The sequence below is a fragment of the Trichoderma gamsii genome (genome assembly GCF_001481775.2).
Source record: "Trichoderma gamsii strain T6085 chromosome Unknown Scaffold_12.2, whole genome shotgun sequence".
NCBI classification, from domain to species: domain Eukaryota; kingdom Fungi; phylum Ascomycota; class Sordariomycetes; order Hypocreales; family Hypocreaceae; genus Trichoderma; species Trichoderma gamsii.
Genome location: NW_020171349.1, coordinates 334,289 through 348,186, shown reverse-complemented (window position 1 = coordinate 348,186; position 13,898 = coordinate 334,289). Strand labels below are relative to the sequence as shown.

The 13,898-nt window shown below is 52.0% G+C and overlaps 5 protein-coding genes across 5 annotated transcripts; 4 read left to right on the top strand and 1 right to left on the bottom strand.

Annotated features, from left to right (window-relative positions):
• Positions 1 to 1,063: 1,063 nt before the first annotated feature.
• TGAM01_v204294 (hypothetical protein) lies at positions 1,064 to 2,190 on the top strand (the record flags this gene model as incomplete). The annotated part of the gene is made up of 3 exons (XM_024549389.1): positions 1,064 to 1,133; positions 1,223 to 1,775; positions 2,163 to 2,190. 3 exons carry the CDS (start codon positions 1,064 to 1,066, stop codon positions 2,188 to 2,190), a joined length of 651 nt encoding a protein of 216 aa, XP_024405853.1.
• A 304-nt stretch (positions 2,191 to 2,494) lies between these two features.
• On the bottom strand, positions 2,495 to 2,957 carry TGAM01_v204293 (hypothetical protein; the record flags this gene model as incomplete). Its single annotated transcript, XM_018808586.1, has 2 exons — positions 2,495 to 2,688; positions 2,798 to 2,957. 2 exons carry the CDS (start codon positions 2,955 to 2,957, stop codon positions 2,495 to 2,497), a joined length of 354 nt encoding a protein of 117 aa, XP_018658242.1.
• Positions 2,958 to 3,233: 276 nt separating this feature from the next.
• TGAM01_v204292 (hypothetical protein) lies at positions 3,234 to 4,122 on the top strand (the record flags this gene model as incomplete). The annotated part of the gene is made up of 2 exons (XM_018808585.1): positions 3,234 to 3,447; positions 3,521 to 4,122. The coding sequence occupies 2 exons, from the start codon at positions 3,234 to 3,236 to the stop codon at positions 4,120 to 4,122; spliced, it is 816 nt and encodes a 271-aa protein (XP_018658241.1).
• Positions 4,123 to 6,349: 2,227 nt separating this feature from the next.
• TGAM01_v204291 (hypothetical protein) lies at positions 6,350 to 7,897 on the top strand (the record flags this gene model as incomplete). Its single annotated transcript, XM_018808584.1, has 2 exons — positions 6,350 to 7,517; positions 7,587 to 7,897. 2 exons carry the CDS (start codon positions 6,350 to 6,352, stop codon positions 7,895 to 7,897), a joined length of 1,479 nt encoding a protein of 492 aa, XP_018658240.1.
• Positions 7,898 to 9,346: 1,449 nt separating this feature from the next.
• Positions 9,347 to 13,736, top strand: TGAM01_v204290 (hypothetical protein; the record flags this gene model as incomplete). Its single annotated transcript, XM_018808583.1, has 6 exons — positions 9,347 to 10,025; positions 10,087 to 11,495; positions 11,572 to 11,725; positions 11,785 to 12,390; positions 12,445 to 12,686; positions 12,741 to 13,736. The coding sequence occupies 6 exons, from the start codon at positions 9,347 to 9,349 to the stop codon at positions 13,734 to 13,736; spliced, it is 4,086 nt and encodes a 1,361-aa protein (XP_018658239.1).
• Positions 13,737 to 13,898: the final 162 nt, after the last annotated feature.

Genomic DNA, 13,898 nt, shown 5'->3' with positions numbered 1-13,898 from the left:
AGCGCGAGTCAATAGCAGTAATAACATTACTAGTATTAGTTTGCAGAAACAGACGCGAGACGAAGGCCTTCCTGAACCAGACACGACGGTGTAGATCACCCATGTACTATGGCTTAATTGGTGATTGATAGGCGATGATATTCGGCACAAGGGAAAGCAATCATACGATAAAGTGTTGTGTGCAGATGCGGTGCTTTTCCATCGTCGCGTCTCTATGCTGAGAACTTTTGCTTCAGTCTTGACTTAATGGCGGCATCATCGAATCAAGCCAAATAGAGCCGAGCTGCATGAGCTGAATATAAGACATGGCGCTTATACTCTGCCCGTCCATGAAGAAAGCAACGCAACCTGCACGCGCCAGCCACGAAAACCACGCCTTGGCGACTCATCGTGCATAGAGACGCAAGACAACGGCAGCACGATATGAGATCATAGAACCCCGTTTTGTCACGATCAAGCTCTCTGTTGCTCCCCCCAAGCCGCTGACTGCTGCTATCTGGGCCACAGGCTTGTGATCAATCAACCCCGGAAATGGGGTGTGACGACATGCCACTGGTGCGTCATCCGGGTGCTACTAGCAGGTGCTAGCAGGTGCTCTGCCTTTTGGCCTTTGTTTTCGCCTGTAAAATCCCGCCAGCGCGCAAAAGCCCACTAACGAAAGAGCCACAGCGTTCTCGATTCCCCCTCCCCGCTTAGGAGCTCCTCTCCAAGCTTTTTGGTGGTCCCCTAGCACCCTGGGTGACCCTGCTCCCCACCTTTGGAAGCAAGGTTGAGAGGGTACATATACATTTGACTCTGTACATGGCACCTTTACTTTTTTTTTGCGCATAAACACCACAAAAGAGCTCAGCTGCCTCAGGCTTTTCTCCTTTAGACCTGTTTAAAGTTGCTGGGACCTGGCAACGTGATTCGCATCCTGCTTATCGCTTCGCACCATCTGCATCACCTGCGAGCTATAGCTGCCCTCCCTTCTGACGACGGCTTTCAGCCTACGCTATCTCATCTCAGCCTCATTCCTTCTCTGCTCTGCTCTGCCTAGCCAGACTACAACCAAACCGCCAAAATGACTTCTGTTGTTGAGCACTCTCCACCGGCTCACAGCCCGCCTGGCCCAGATGCCAAACGGCCTAGGGGTAAGTCTCGTGCTCTGTTGGTGTTTTGCTGGCGGTTTAGTGATGGTATACACATGGACTGTGGGCTGACTTTTCTCTTCGCTGCTAAGGCATCCTCAAAAACCCTTCCTTTGGCGATCCGCCGTCTCCTGAACGCCCGCGAGACCGGTCTCTGTCCGCCAAAGAGGTCACCCTCGCAAACACCCAGATCAACGCCGGCCCTCGACGATCGTCCTCTGGAGCAGGCTCGCGCCGCCACTCCTCGCACAGCATCGGCGACCCGTCTGAGCCGGCCCAGCGTCTCAAGTGGGACGAGGCCAACCTCTACTTGACCGAGCAGGAGCGCTCGTCGACGATGAAGATCACGGAGCCAAAGACGCCCTACGCCAAGCACTACGACCCCACAGAGGACCCGACCGACGACGAAGGCGGGGATGAGGACGGCCTTGCTGTTGCTGGCCGCAAGACTCAGCGTGCCGGTGCTGAAGACGACATTCCGGGCCTTTCGCTGGGCGAGCCGGAGGAGGAGATCCCGGAGAGGCCAGCACAGATATCGCGCAGCTCCAGCGAGAAGACGGTCCACGTGGAGCAGGAGGACGTCACCCCCTCTGCCGAAGAGGAGGTCCTGGGACTCACGCCCGAGGAGAGGGAGAAGCACCGCAAGTTTGAGGAGGCGCGGAAGAAGCACTATGAGATGAAGAATGTGGCGCAGATTTTGGGTCACCCGGAGGATCTTGATGATGATGACGATGAGGAGGACGATGATGAGGAGGGGCAGAATGAGAATGGGGTCCCACCTATGCCTCCTTTGCCAGCCAATATTGCTAACGGCTCGGCGTAGTTGAAGGGGAACCATGGACTGGTTTTGTTTTCTTTGACCCCTTTTTCCTTTTTTTTAAGCCATATCTACTATTCGTTTTTCTTGTTACATCATTTCGGTGCACCGCTGCATTACGGTGGGATATTGGGAGAATGGGAGTATATTTTTGACAAGAGGAAGCTTTTAGGAGGAGTTTTATAGGATTTTTTTTACTCTAATGGCGTTTGCAGGTGGCATGGATACGAGGAACGCGCATAACGGCGGCATCACGAGGTATGGGAATACATAGTGGCAGTTTGATCAGGACTGAAAAAAATACACTGTTCATGTTTATGTTTATCATGCGAGATGCATCCTCTTTAAACTGGTAATGTAGGGTTAGAATTTGCGCTTTTGCCAAAAAGGACTTGTTTCTGAATACTGAACATCACTTTATAAGCTACCTATCCAATCGTTATATTCCATCTTTATGTACAACATCTTAAACTTCTCTTCGTGTTCATCATATTGTTGCTGTATGTTTCTTGTGTTCCCATTTGGCAGCATATACTATGCCTCTCGCTCAAAGCAAACCCTTCCGCGCCAGTTCAATCTTGCGCGCGGCTTCTCCCGCCTTGAACCCGCCTTTGGAAATACAGGTGCGCTTTCCTTCTGAGAGCTCGAATTTGTCGTCGTTGGCTTCCCATGCGCAGGGGCAGTGGTGCGGGAAGTGGACGCAGGCGAGGGTGTCGGGGCAGAGGTAGTTGTCACAGGTGGCTGCTCATATCTTGCGTTAGTTCTGTTTTCCATTTGTTTTGACGGCAAATATAAAGAGAAGGGTTGAGAGTAGTGGAATCAGGTGAAAGGGCGGCAAATCAGCACTTACAATGTGTGTACTGATGTTGATAATGGCGAGCGTCGCTAGGGTTGTTCTGCGAGCGCTGCTCTTGGTGGTGGCCGCCGCCGCCGCCAAACATTTGGTCAAAGAAGCCAAACTGGGCATTGGCGAGGGCAAAAAAGGATAGAAGAGCTATTAAGAGCCGCATCTTGAAGATTTTTATTGGCGATTGAATGAGTAGTTTGAGAAAGTCAACAAAGTCGAGATGATGACGCTCTTGTTGGCGGAAGAGCTAAGCTGGCCACTACAAAGTCTTATCGATAACATTCGCAAATGTGACTAAGCACGAATAACTCCCAAAAATGGAAACTTTAGACTAGAGTTTTGATACAAGGATGCATTGGAGCATTTTGACATCAAACCCCTCGTAAGACTCGAGCTGTGCACAAACCCCACGACAGAAGGGGGAAAACTTCGCCGGGCCATGCGACTCTTCACGATACAGCGGCCGATATTGGCTGCTGTGGCTGCGCTTTCGAGGCCAACAATTGCGAGCGGCGCTGTTGCTCCTTTTGGAGCGCAATTGGCCAATGTCCTGGCCGAGGGTCGAAGAAATGCTTCGGTGAAGGCGCAGGGAGCCTACAGGAAGAAGAGCAAGAGGGGAATTCCTAATAAGCTTGGTGCTAAACGGACTGGAGGTACGTCTGCAGCCGTTGGGAGGAATTTAAGAGAGATTTTGGTGCACGATTGCTAATTCGATGTGATTGAAAGATCAATTCGTTATTCCGGGCAACATTCTTTACAAGCAGCGTGGAACACACTGGTGGCCAGGCGAGAACTGCATCATGGGCCGCGACCACACCATTCATTCCATGGCGACGGGCTACGTCAAATACTACCGCGACCCGGCGAAGCACCCCGACAGGAAATACATTGGCGTCGTCTTCAACAAGGAGGACACGCTGCCGTACCCGCAGCACGCCGAGCGCAAGCGCAAGCTTAACAAGACGGTGCACACGATCCGACCCGAGGCCGCGAAGCCGGAGCTGTCGCCGTCGGGAATCCCCTTTGAGGTCACGCGAGTGGAGGCCGGCGAGCCGGACAGGCTGCTGAGGCTGAGGGCGGATTACAGCTACCGCGAGGACAACTGGCGCATTGGACGGCTGGTGAAGACGACGGGGCTGAAGACGACGAGGTTCCGGACGAGGAAGCAGTGGTTCCGGCATAGACGGTGGAGGAGGGAGCGGGAGATTTCGGGGCAGAAGGAGGCAGAGAGGAAGAGGGCTGAGAGTGGCGGGGAGAAGGTTGTGAAGGCGATTAGCAAGAAGGCGGCGAAGAAGGCGGCGAAGAAGGGTGGGAAGAAGGCGAAATAAATGAATGATGAGTGGTGTTGACACGATGTTTAACTCTGTTTGGGGGGTTTGTACCTGTCTCGATAAAATAAAGTGTATAGTAGAATAAAAGGAATGAATTGATGGATATGAAACAGAGATGGGAGATGTCTGGACTCTTTGGTATATCCAATGACAAGACATGATATGGCACTATTGGCAGAGATGAAGCTGGAGCAAGATTGCCTAAATCGGTATAAAGAAAGTGCATGTGCAAGATTACCTACCTGGGATATTGATGCTAGATTGCATACCTAAAGTATGCTTAGGTGAGTAAGCTTCTTTGGGTAACATTAAATCTCTTTACAGACTTCATTTCAGCGTGAATGATTAAACAAGTCCGGGTCACTTAACTCTGTACTCTGATATTACTAGTGTCTACTGGCCTAGAGAGGTAATAAAGGAAAGAATTACACAATACAATTGGCAGGGATACTCAATGAAAATAGACGGGCTGCAAATATATAAACCCAGGCCGGGAAGCAAGCAATTACCTTATAAACCTAAACAACAAAACAATACATGTATTCTTCCAAGTCTTCACTTTCACCACTATGCAATTCACTGCCATTGCTGCCAATACCGCGCACAAGCAACGCAATCTTGTGAAGCCCTGCGCGCTCGCGCTGCCCGCGCTAACGGCTGTATCTGCCCCTCGCTGCGGTGCATGTCACTAAAGCTCCACTGCAGAGCGCCCACAGCACCTCCGCGTGGCCTAAATGCACTCCGCGCTCGAATCGCGCGATAGGGACGACACCAGCGAGCAGATCGACCACAGGCTATGATTTCTACGAGACAACTACATACACCAGAGCTTTCATTCGACGCTTGCCTACAAAGACAACAAACATTGGGTGCTGCAGCTTGCCTGCGCACCATGCTGGGAGCTTGGGCAGCCTGAGAGACACGACGTTGGGCGATTTTCACCGGCCGGACCGACGCCAACATCGAACGTGCCCATATAGGACAACAGAGCCTGTGCTACTGTTGGCTAAGAAGAACACACTTTGGCTGCCTGAGCCTCATCAATAGCTTCTCGTGCGCCTAACCTTCTTCTGCGGTCGGACTATGGCTTCCGCCCATAGAATGAAGCGTACGGAACAGTCCCTGTGGAGGAAAAACAGCCAGACGATGCGTCAACGCGACGAGCCAGCTGATGCGCCGCCTCCCCTAGTCGTCAGTGACATTCTGCCTTCGTCGGCGGCTGGCAACTCCAGCCCTTATGTCGAGACGCCTGTGCCAATACCGCTGCCGCCTCCTCTGCGGATCCTGAACTCGAACGGACCGGCGCTGAAACGAAAGGCAATGGCGTCAAACGACAAGATTTTGCAGGCACAACAGCAATGGGAGGCCACGAACAGGCTGACCATGGGGCAAAAAGGTGAATGCAAGAACCATCTTGTTTTGTTTGCATCTGCTGGGTGCACGGGGCAGATTGAGACTTGGGCCGGCCATTGGTCAGCTCAAAGCGAATCGAGGCCCTTCCCCCCAGAGTGGCCATATTTGTGCAATCGGCTGCCACTGCTGCCACTGCTGCCACTTCCCTCAAAGCTTGCAACACCTCGTTTCCGCTGCATACGCTAACATTGCTTGTTTTCAGGCCCTGCTGTACTACCAAGCAACGACGCACCTCTCCCTCAGATGATGGATGTGACAAGGCCACCGAAAAGAGACGAGGCTAGAGGGGCAGCCGAAGCAATGCCAGGAGCACAGCGATTATTGGAGGAGGGCCTGATGCAGAGGATGGCGGATCTCAACAGATCTGCAAGCACCGGCTCGAGGGCGCGTCGAACATCGAGAAGCCAGCTTGCGGAACCACCCGCTTCGGCGTCTGCGTCTGCGTCTGCGTCTGCGTCTGAAGCCGCGTCGCTGTCTCCAACTGGGCAGCATTCAGCTATCGATGAGATCGATACCACGGATTTTCAAAATGCCCAGGGCAATTGGAGTGGGCTACGGAAAAATTGTGAGGACATGTCGTATTATCATTATATAGGCAAGTATTTGACCATGCACATTAAAGTCATTGATGCTTTGAGTTGTTGAGCATTTGCTGATTCGATGTGGGCTGCTTTCAGACGATGACGGTATTTTGCGAGAAACGCGGAACGCACCATTTCCTCCAGGAAAAGAACGATACGACCATCCTGAACTCGAGACGGGACGGCCATTCATCTGCCCAGTGCGCGACTGTAGAGTTCTGGCTATCAGCATGAAGAACATGGCGCAACACTTTCATGGGAAGCACAACCACTTTTTGTTCAACGATAATGGCGACGGTACCTTTTCCCCGGTGAGAGCCTACACAAATAGGGACGACAGCTCTCCTGGCATCATCATTTCGCGCATTCCGATATCTCCTGGGGCACCACCCGCCGCAACCCCGGAATTCTCAGAGAAGCAAAGACAGCTGCAACTGAGCAAAAAGGGTTCGCCTATGCCGTACATACCCGCAGGCCCTCGTGAAGCCACGATTGGAAGCGCTCTAGGAGGCAGTTCCCCTGATATATCAAAACGTACTTTGCGCACTGAGGCAGTCAACGATGTCATGGACGAGAGACTGGCAAAACGTCCCAAGAAGACTCCAGTGCCTCTACCCGTTCAAGCAACTGTGCTGCCGCCATCACCAACGCCACCCAGTTTGCCTATGGAGCAGCCACCTTTGACTAAAACGCTCGCGTATTTGCACCGGTTTCTTTCACCAAACCAGCAAATCCCTTCTCGGCCGGACATACTTGCACTCTCAAAATATGAGCGGGTTCGGAATGTGCCAGCTTCGTGGATAGACTATCATATTGATAAGACGATCGATCCTCTCCACTACGCCTGTGTTTTGGCGTATCTAGTAGGCACTGCAGAAGAAAAGAATCCATGCCGCAAATGGAAAGGAGTATCGCGGCTGTCTGATCCCTGCGTAGGTTTGCCTGCGAGTCTCCCGGCTGAAGCGCGAGCTGCATTTAGCAGAACAACGACGTGTATGGCCTGCCAGTATCAGTATTGCTTCAACCGTACCAAAAACGAGTGCGAATGGGCCAGAAACGAGCTGGCGCTCGATGGTATGAGTGAAGAAGCAGATGCAACAGCGCAGGCAGAGGCAGAGGCGACACCCCAGTCTAGGCTCGAATCAGCATATGATACCAGGTCCAAGGCAGTTGTAGCGGATGGCGGGCACGCAGACGATGATTATGATATGATATCAGATGGCGTGCCACTATCGAAAATGGAGCCTGAGCAGGTCCCCATCCGAACCTCTCAAACCAAGAGCCCACCACCTGTATCAAATGCCAGACAAAATTCAACAGCCGCTCAGATGGAGGCGGAAGAAATGGAAGACTGGGAAGTTGCCCCTGGTACAATCAAAGACGAAGTGACTAATATGAGTGAGTTTCCTTCTACCATGGCTGTTACTAGCTATACCAAGCACACGTTAGACTGACCGACTATACTAGATATCGGCTTTTCCAACGCCTACATGTCTGACCAACGTCCTGTTACCATCTCCCCAGGGGTCAGCTTCAACGTTCTTGTCCTGAAGCCAGGACGCTCGTATAACTGGCCGGAGGTGATGAGTATGGTGCGCACGTGTTCTGTCAGCGCCGGCAAGATCAGTGTCAAGATGGGCGACAACGGGACGTTCAAGCTAGGCCCAAACGGAGTAGTTGTCATACGGCCAGGACAAACTTGTACAGTCTCAAACCGGCTTTACACAGACGCGGTGCTTCATTGCACGACTTTTGAAGATGACTTTCAGATGAAGTGATGAACGAGGGAGGACGAAGCAGTAGGTCAAGGCTATTTGAAGACGGACGGTTATTTGCTAGACTGAGATGATACCCTGTGTACATGTACATGAGCTGGCGTTTAGGGTTTCGTTTTACAGGGGGCTTTCTATTTTCTTTTCTTGCTCTTGTCAGCATTTGGTAAAGGCACAAGACGCTTTGAGTAGAGACACGGTTATCAAAATAATATAGGCATTTGGATTCTGGACACAACGTTAGATTGTGGTTACCAAGACTCCTCAAAAACTACGCACATTTCTATATAGCACCTGTTTCACACATGATTTGGCGTGAAGGCGGCCTCTAACCTTCGCTCTCATACTAAAATCAACTCGGATGCAACGCCGAGTTAGACATGACGAGTGCCGAGCCTACAGATGGCAGTCTTCAATCATGTGAATGTTTGCGGAGGTTTTAAAAGCCGACAGACGACAATCCGATGAGCTTAAAAGAGGATATCCCTCCCGCTTTAGTGGATCTAATCAATCTTGCATTGTCTTCAGCTTTGGATGCCAGCCTGAGGGTCCATGTGCCGCGAAATAAGTCACGGTGGCGCCAGTCCCATGGCCAGAAATGCCAGGGTGCTGCTGGGGTCATTCGCAGCTCGGAGGGGGCGCTGTAAGCACTGTAACGTCTGCACTGTAAAGTCTGCTGAAGGCAGCCAGACATCAAAACTTGATGATCGATGGATGCCTCCCTCGCTTGGGTGCATTCCCGCCTTCTTGTCACGAGCGAGGCAGATGATTTCGGTTTGTCGCGGGCCTTTTTTATTGGGCATGGTGTAGACTGTGCCTGTTCCTTACTCCTGGGCCTCCGCAATCGTGCTGAGCTTGAGTGATTTTTTAAGAGCGGCGTGTCTTTTTGGTCTGAGATGAATCGGGTGAGTGTGTGAGATGCGGGATTCGTGATCTGGGGTTGCGATGCCGAGGGTGGTAGATTTGTCCTCGGGGCCTGTTTGGGTGGATGGATGGGGGGTGGGCGATTTTGGACTTGAAGGTTCTGTGCCGTATTACTCATGGCATTTGATGACAATTTTGCCTTCCTAGGGGTTTGCGTAATAGCGCATCAATGTGCTTTGATGGAGAAAGATGCCTTGCTTGGGTGGTTTCCTGCTGCTGGGCTGCGTTATGCTGTAGCGAGCAGGTGATGGCTCGGTTTCGCGTGTAAGTTGAGAATGTGATGCGCGGGCTGTGGGGATACGAGGTGATGCGTACCTTATGCTTGCTGCGATGGAATTTTTGACTTTGATCGTGATTTCTTTTAATTTTACATATTTTATTTTATCGAGCTTGTTTCGCTATATAACAAGAACGTCTGCGCTGGCTGGGAGCTTGATGATGCTTGACTTATAACCAGTGCCGTGCTGCTTGACTTTTGACATCAACCCGCTGCATCAACTGAGACCGCTGTAATTATAGCGAGGGACAGGTATGGCTCGTGGCGGCCGCGGCGGCCCGATACGGCGGGCCTCTGCAAGCTTCGCGCTGGACGTGCCTGCTCCTCCTGCACCTACGCGAAGGAGATCTGGCAGGACAAAAACACCAAGCATATTCACGGATACCGACGATACTGATTTGAAACCTGGAGCGGGCGAGAGATTTACTGAGAAGTCGGGGACTAGGGACGGCCAAAACCAGCAGCCGCGGACTCGGTTCACCATCGACCCTGAGGGCGAACTTACACACGATGAGACGAGCGTGGATGTCGTCACGGTGCCGTGTCCCGGCGGGCATCCCCTGCGGAGCTGGAACCGAGATGGCCTCATGGGACGATACTTTGGCGCGCCGTCGATGCGGGATGTGGAGGTCCATGAGGTGGAGCGACAGGGCCCGTCGTGGGTGAGGCAGGGCATTCGGCGAGAGGCCAATAGGGCGAGGATCTTGCTGTACGAGCACCCGGAGGTTGTGGATGGCATGACGCTGAATAAGCTGGCGGTTGCGCTGCTGGATGAGCTGAAGGAGCTGAGGGCGAGGGAGAAGCGGGAGAGGCCGCTGTTGTTTATTGGGCATAGTATTGGGGGGTTGGTGGTGAAGATGGCGTTGGTGAGGGCGAGTCGGGAGGCGAAGTATGAGGGGATATTGAGGGAGTGTTATGGCGTTGCCTTCTTTGGTGAGTGACGGCGATCGCTGCAGGCTTTAGAGTGATGATGATGCTAATGATGGTTTATTAGGAACGCCGCATCAAGGATCCAGTTACTTTGCCATGCCTACTCTCGCGTCGAGCATCCAGCAGCTATTACAACTTTCAACCCCGTTGCCGGCATCTCTTACGGATGATTTACGCATGGCCAACCACTTACTCCTTCATGTGGACGAGGACTTCAAAATCATATCCGACGATCTCCGCGTATGGACCTTTTACGAGACAATCGATTCTCGACTGTCGGCCAACTCGGGAGACATCTATTTCACGGCCCCCCTGACATCCATCAAGTCTGCCATTCTTGGGATGCGTCAGGAGCGCATTTTCCCCTTGCAGGGCGACCATGCCAACATTGCGTCCTTTGGGAGACACAACGTGCACACGCTGCGGCTCTTCTTACGCCAGCTGGCGGAGCATATCGAAAAGGCAGATTCCAATGCCCGGGAGGATGCGAGGGCGGGGAAATGGATGCTCAACTTGGAGCAGAAGGTGACGGTGGAGGTTCATGGCTTTTTTGACGATGCGGGGATTGATGATGGGACGGTGAGGGCCTGGTCGACGAGGCTGCCGCTGAGGGAGTTTATGAGTAAAGGCCCGGAGGCATGTCTGAGTGAGAGGCTGAATGAGTCGGAGGGTCCGCCTGAGGAGAGCAGATTTCTTGCTATGAGAGGGAGGACGGGCTTGGTGGACATGGAGGGACCACCCGAGGTTGTTGAGTTTCCTCCGGATCCTATGACGGTAAAGAATGCCCTTGGTATTGATCAGGATATGGTTCCTTCGGTTGACCAAACTGCTGCCCTTCCTTCGGTATTGCCGGTGCCGCCGCCGTCGCCCATGCTTCTACCAGTTGACCCTCCAATAGGCCTATCAAGGCCTAGAAAGAGTACAGAATCCGCACCGTCAGCGATACGTTCACGGCCTGCAGCAGCTGCGCTTTCGACGCCTCCTTCTCGGCCCATCTCGCTGCCTCCTCAGCAAACTTCAGCTTTTCGAAAACCCTCGCCCCTTATGCGGGCGAGCTTAGACCAGGAGCTCGCCATTGATCGTCTTTCGCCTCCTTTGCGAGGTAGGGTAGGGCGATCCTTCAGCCGGTCTATGAGTCTGGACAGTGACATTGGCGGCGCATCATCTCCCCCTCGGTATCGTGGCTTTCCTCCTTTATCAGCGCGAAGTCGAAGTACGTTTGACAGGGCTCTGATTGGAGATGAGAATGATAGCGATGACGATGACGACGACGGTGGGCTGGAGGGGTCTCCGAAACTGCCTGAGAGCGTTCTTGCGATTCGGAAGATGGCAAAGGAGAGGGGCCACAGGCTGAGCGAAACTGTGATTGTGGATGACGGGGTGGTGGTTCATACTGCGTTTATGAAGCCGGAGGCCAAGGCGAGGAAGTTTGTTTGGATTCATTTGCCGTTTAATAACCCTACTTGGGTGACTGTAAGTTTACACTTTCTTGAGCTAATGTCAGAGGTTGGTGAATGTATAAGGTCTGACTAATGAATGTTACTACTAGGCTGTTCTTCAGACGTTGCAGGTTTCCTACCAGAGGGACTTTTCAGCTCTGTCGAATCATGATTTTTGGGTGAGGAGACATACGCGTGGAAGGCACTCGCAGCATTATGCGCATTTTGCGAAGCCGGGGTGTTACTTTACAGCGCCTCGAACGTGTAAGTGAAACTTGTGAATCCTCCATCTTAATATCATGAATACTTACATATTATTGTAGTATCTCCAAGGGCTCATTCAGTGACCAGCCGCTCCCTTTCACCACCTGGTGAGGACGACCAGATGTATGTTTGTCTGTTTCTCCCATACCTGCACTTTGACTCGTACAAGAGACTCATTCGCCGACGCGAACTCATTGCGAAGCGGTTGGCTCATGGGAGGGCCAGGCCCGTCCCTGAATCTGTTGCCAAGTCGGATTCCCTGGAACTACAAGTTGTCTGGGAGTTCTTGGGGCATGACCCGCCAATTAACTGCCGACGCACGCTGGACCAATATGGGTACCCATCGATTAGAGATACACGGTCTCGGGATGACGACCAAATGCTGTACAAGTTGACAAAGGAAAGATATTACGACGTGGCTGAATACAGGGGATTGTATAGCCAGACTTCGGGCAGTGGCTCCGCATCAGGAGAAAGCAGTAATAAAAGCGGAAATGGGAGCGGGACTGGAAGTGGAAATGCTGGTGGAAGCAGAACAGGGAGCTGGCGGGAGAGGCTCAACAAACAGAATGGCGGCGAGAACGGGGATGAAGAGGCTGAGAAGGACGTGCTGAATGGGAATGTGCTGATGGTGGATCAGTTATGGATCTGGACTATTTCAACTCGTGAGGACTAATGCCTTGTATCACCTTCATATGTTTCATGCTAACATGCTATAGATACGCTGCTTTCATTCTTTCCCAAGCGTGAGAGCGATCCTATCGAGGGGCCATTGTACCAACAGGCAGATTTGCGTGATAGCATCTTCAACGATGTCAATGTAGATCTCACGCGCCTCTGTGATAGCTCTTTGGATTTGGCGGCACTAGCAGCTCTGCATGCGGTGAGTGTTCTTCTGGACAGAGCTTCTCATCCCGATTTGGAGGTCTTTCGCATCTTTGAAGAAGCCATCAGCGTCTTGGTAAGTCGAATTATTGCTTGAATTTGAGCGCTTCATATTACTAACGCCTTATAGACTGAGAAACTTACCACATCTCTCAAAGAGTTCCGCTCAGAGGGGTTTCGTGACAAGGCTTTTGACTATGAGCCTGTCGAGAATAAAGCTCGCTCGATTCGGGAACGTCATAAACAAGAAGGTCGACGAGCCGAACAGGAGAATAGGGATAACACTTCGGCGTTATTGGAGCTGCGAGATATTGAGGACGAATTGGCAACTCTACTGGGTCTCTTTGAGAGACAGACTAAAGTGATTTCATCGATGCACACAATCTATAATCGCCCCGAGATGAGAGCTCACACGGTCCATGGAAGAGGATTCCTCGTTGAGGCGCTGAAGCGACTGGGAGAATATATACACGTGACGGAGGAAATGATTCGACGGGTGAAGAACACGAGGGACGAATACGACAAGTTGCTGCAAATGGTGCAACGCCAGGCGCAAGTTGACGAAGTACGACTGAGTAGACTTCACGCTGATTTAGCCAGCGCACAGAGCCGAAGCGTATTGATCTTTACGACCTTTACCGTCATATTTCTGCCGCTTCAGTTCTTTACGGGAATATTCGGTATGAATACGCGCGAATGGGGAGGAGGCGACAATTTGCCGCTGCGGACGATTGCCGTGATTGGCATCCCAGCGAGTGTGATTCTAATCGTGGTGACTCTCATCGTTGCGTGGAGTACCAACGCGCGACGCTTCTTCAAGTGGATCGGGAGACAGTATGGAGGAGCGATTCGCTTCTTTTACGAGATTTTTGGGAGACCCGTGGCGCAGTGGACGATGAAGTACATGGATAGTTTGGCGGCGAGGAGGGAAGGGAAGCGCAGGCAAGGAGGGCCTGGGAGAGGGGAGGACAGAGCTCCAAATGGTAGCTTGAGCACGGAGACGAGCGATTTCTGGGAGAGGCATCGGCTGGAGAGGGAGAGGGGGTATCAGATTCCGGAGATGAATAAGGCGCCGGTGAGTAGGATCAAGGTAGGGGCGAAGTTGAGGAAGGTTCAAAGGGGATGATGGATGTTTCATTCTTGATTGTATGATTTACTGTACTATGTTTTTGTTGTTTTGTTTTGTTTGAGATACGGTTATGATGGGATGATGGGGATGAGCATTCTTAAAATACATGTATATTATTAATTGGACTTGTATGAGTCCGTTTGGTGCTATCAGCATAAG